The following is a 4,788-nucleotide window of genomic DNA, read 5'->3' as shown; positions in this document are numbered from 1 at the left end:
TTTTCCACTTCCCTTCTTTTGATAAAAAACTTATATATTAAATTTGTGTGAATGTGTTAAAAATATTTTAAATTTGGCACAAATTATTAATTTTATCTTTTGAACTATTGATATTTTAAAAATAATCTTTTTACTTGACTAATTGAATTTAAATGCATATTTAATCTTGTAATATGGGTAAAATAAATCTCTAAATTCTACTCAAATTTAAGAATGTTATCAACAATTCTCTCAATATTTCATTAAGGGTCTCAAGCACTTATAAAAATTTAATTATTTTTTAAAAAAATTAATTAGTGAAATTTCTGATTCCCGTCACCAAACTATCATACAAATTTTGGCAGATAGCTGCCCACAGTTTCCTTCTAGTTTTCCAAAAAAAAAAAAGAAAATCAGTATATCTGCAGCCACAGGTATATATATAGCATATGAATATTAAGGTTTTTGATTAAACTATGCCACTTTGTTTGCCTTATTATTCATCTTGTCAGATAGCCTTCTTTGTGTTTATCTTATTGAATCGTAAATAAATATTAGTCACATGTTTGTTAGAGATTTTTTTTTTTAAAAAAAATTAATTAATATTCTCATCGTTTCAATTTGCAAAAAGAAAAAGAAAGATTTTTTAAAAAAAAAGGGACTAAGAAAAAAAGGATAAATAATTTGAAAATACTTTACTTTTATTGATGATTCTTATTTTTCTTTAAACATCTAAACATTTATACGTACTACTCATACCCACTAATTGAATAAATTTGAAGAAGAAATATCAACAAATAACCTTTTGCGTTTTTTATTTCAATTTATTTGTCTATATTATCAAAACGATTTAAAACGAGAAGTATCATTATTATGCTCTTTGATTAAAATTATGATATTTCCTCAAAGGAGATGGATAATATAATAGGTGGAGTCAACATATAACATATGAAATTATGTAAATTCAATAATTTTTAATACAATCCTAAAAATTTATAAATATCTTAATTATGAACTCAATTAAAATTATATATCAATTTTGTGGTCCATATAAAAGTTCATAATCGACAAACCTAAAGTCCTTTTGTGAGTTGTGATAGGTCCCTTTATATGGAAAAAAAAATAAAATCACATTAATCTTTATATTCATTATGGACTTTAATTAAATATGATTCGCATCTTACTCATTTTCTATTAAAGATGATTGCATACCTAATATTCAAATTTGATTCATAGAATTATTTATAAATTTTAATAATAACAATATATCTTGTGTAGTCCTACGAAATAAATTTTGCGGGTCAAGTAGGGCTAAATTAATTGAGAAAAACAATAAAAAGCACGTGATTGAATGGGGTACAAACTTCCAATACGTGATTCAAAAAAGATGCGTCTTCCAACTGTCTTGTTTTTCAATCCATGCGATAATTATGCTCTTTCTTTTCTATTTGGGCTTTGTTTTGGTTCAATTATTTGTTTACTTTAAAGGAAAAATTTGACTAAAATATAATATATTTTATTATAATTTTAAAGAAAATTATCATTTAAAAATATAATAAAAAATTTGTTCTCGGATACATCATTTGTATGTGATGTATCGAGATATGTGTGTCTTATATGAACGAAGATAATGTATCGGAAAGTTGAGTGACGTATCGGGATCAGTGTGTCTTTTTTCAATAAAAGGTAATGTATCGGGACAAGATGCATCGGACGCTGAGTGATGTATTTATATTTATAACACGATGTATCGAAAAGTTGAGTGATGTTTACGAAATCGAGACGCGATACATCGAAACGTTGAGTGATGTAACCAAAAGCGGGACGTGATTTATCGGAACGTGAATGATATATTCGAAATTCTTAAATTTTTAAGGGATTTTTGTAATTTAAAAAAGGGTAGGAATACGATGTAATTAGCTCCTAACATTATGATATTTGTGTAAAATAAACCTTTTTTAATAGTAAGGATGGTCGAGTTCATTGAGCAGGTAATCTCAGATTCAAAAACTTTCAATACTTTTTCTCGGTTGAGTTTGTCGCACGAAACTTGTTTAATATGATTTATCTTTCGTACGTCATTTGCGGGGTAATTAATACATTAAAATAAATTAATTTACCTTGTGCATATTCAAAAAATAGACGTTGCATGTTCCTTTATTAAAAAATCTTTAACAGTATAGTTAGTGGAGAAACTATAGAATAAGATGAATATTATATAATGTGTCCTTTTCTTAGCATCATTATTATAGTAAGAGAGTAAGTGTGAACGTTTATACTAATTATAATATTGAAATATTTAAAACTTTGGTTCAATTCATCTCTCCTTATTCCTTCATCTCCCATTTGTTTTTCTATAATTCTATCCTTTCCATCTATTTTATCTTTATCCCCCCAAAAAAAATCATCTTTTTTCCCCAAAATATGAATCATCTTGATGTTTCTTGGTGGCTGAAGTCTTTTCATGTCTATTCTATTCTTATCTTCATCATAATTTCTCTATTTTCTCTAATATTTTATATGGTGAGGGTAAAACTTTGGTGCAATTGTGAAATTTGCCATGCTTACATCACAACAAGTTGGTCTTCACAATTCATCAATTTGTGTGATTGGTATACACATCTTTTAAAAGAATCACCAACAAGAACAATACACATACATGTTCTTGGCAATATCATAACTTCAAATACTCAAAATGTTGAGTATATGCTCAAAACAAGATTTGATAATTATCCAAAAGGGAAAACTTTCTCTACTATCTTGGGTGATTTTCTTGGTAGAGGAATATTTAATGTTGATGGGGATTTATGGAGATTTCAAAAAAGGATGTCAAGTCTTGAGCTTGGAAAAGTTTCTATAAGATCATATGCATTTGAAGTGGTGAAAAATGAGATTGACAAAAGGCTTGTTCCACTTTTAGATGAATATAAACAAGGTGGGGTTCTTGATTTTCAAGATGTTTTTAGAAGATTTTCATTTGATTGTATTTGTAGATTCTCTTTTGGATTAGACCCTAAATGTTTAGAATCCTCACTCCCTATGTCACAATTTGCTCTTTCCTTTGACCTAGCATCAAAATTATCAGCTAAAAGAGCTATGACAACATCACCTATAGTTTGGAAAATCAAGAGATTTTTCAACATAGGGAGTGAAAAAGAGTTGAGGGAAGCAATAAAAGTGATCAATATTCTAGCACAAGAAGTTATAAGGCAAAAGAGAAAATTAGGTTTTTCAAATCATAGGGATCTTCTTTCAAGGTTCATGGGATCAATAAGTGATGAAACTTATTTGAGAGATATTGTCATAAGCTTTCTACTAGCCGGTAGGGACACTATAGCATCCGCGTTAACAAGTTTCTTTTATGTGATTGGAAACAATCCACAAGTCACTAAAGCCATTAGAGAAGAAGCTAATCGAGTTCTAGGTCCAAATGAAGATCTCACAAGTTATGAACAAATGAGTGAGCTTCATTATCTACAAGCATGTGTTTATGAAAGTATGAGACTTTACCCTCCTATACAATTTGATTCAAAGTTTTGTTTAGAGGATGATTTTTTACTTGATGGGACTTTTGTGAAAAAGGGAACAAGGGTTACTTATCATCCTTATGCTATGGGAAGAATGGAAGAATTATGGGGTTGTGATGCTTTGGAGTTTAAGCCTCAAAGATGGTTGAAAGATGGGGTTTTTGTCCAAGAAAATCCATTCAAGTATCCAGTATTTCAAGCTGGACTTAGGGTGTGTTTGGGTAAAGAAATGGCACTTGTTGAGGTTAAAAGTGTGGCTCTCTCTTTACTAAGGAGATTTCACGTCGAATTAGCTCAACCATATCATCACACCCCTCGATTCTCTCCTGGCCTTACTGCCTCTTTCAACGGTGGCTTATTAGTTTCAGTGCGACAAATAAGTTCATAAGATCAAAAAATTATTCCATATGTATATATATATATATATTGTTCTCGTCAAAAGTGGTAAGTTCAGTTGAACCTGCAGAACTCGATCAAGCTGAAGTAGTAACTTATAACTATATATATGTGGTATAGCATATTCAACAAACCCTAATCATGGAGGATGGAACTCATTTCAAGATATCAAGTAATACGTTTTTCCCTCTTTTAGTCAAGGTAAATTTTTTGTTATGTTATGGCATATTCAAAAATATTTGCTTTTTTACAAATTATATATGTTTTAGCTATGAAGAAGATGGTATATATGTAATTTGTTTCTTGATATGTTGAAGTTGTATATATATATATATATACGTATTGCTTTGTTTCTTGATATGTTGAAGTTGTATATATATACGTATTGCTTGTTGGACTATTGTAAATATTGTTTGTTATTATTATTATTATTGTAATTATTATTATTATTTGGTAATGATTTACTACTCTATGTTCTACTTCCTCAATTTGTGCATACGTGTGAAAGTCGTTTAAGGATCGTTTGGTTCAAAACAAGAATAATTTTAAATTATAATTCTATGATTAATAATCATTATTATAACCTGAATAATCAATCTCATATTAAATATATATGATTAGTTATACCAAAATTTTGGTATAAAACTAATAATATTAGTTTAAATTAATATCTCCAACCGAACATGGAATAAAATCAAATTTAAAATTTTGTGATCATTAGTTCTACCTAAAAGTTCAAGCTCAAAATATTAAACGTGATCATCTTTGCGTGTTATTTTGCATGTGTTAAATACCAATTTTATTAAAACTCCTCACATCGAAAGTTATGACTATATTAGGGAGAAAGGAAAATTTATTTAGGCAAAGATCATAAATAAAGAGATAA

The 4,788-nt window shown here is 28.4% G+C and overlaps 1 protein-coding gene across 1 annotated transcript; it reads left to right on the top strand.

The window, feature by feature from the left end:
- The first annotated feature begins 2,234 nt into the window (after positions 1–2,234).
- Positions 2,235–4,292, top strand: LOC107001727 (cytochrome P450 94C1-like). The gene has a single exon (XM_015199701.2). It carries the CDS (start codon positions 2,404–2,406, stop codon positions 3,892–3,894), a length of 1,491 nt encoding a protein of 496 aa, XP_015055187.1. The 5' UTR covers positions 2,235–2,403; the 3' UTR covers positions 3,895–4,292.
- Positions 4,293–4,788: the final 496 nt, after the last annotated feature.

Source organism: Solanum pennellii, chromosome 10, assembly GCF_001406875.1.
Source record: "Solanum pennellii chromosome 10, SPENNV200".
Taxonomy (NCBI): Eukaryota; Viridiplantae; Streptophyta; class Magnoliopsida; order Solanales; family Solanaceae; genus Solanum; species Solanum pennellii.
The sequence above is the reverse complement of the archived record's forward strand: the minus strand, read 5'-3'. Positions and strand labels throughout refer to the sequence as shown.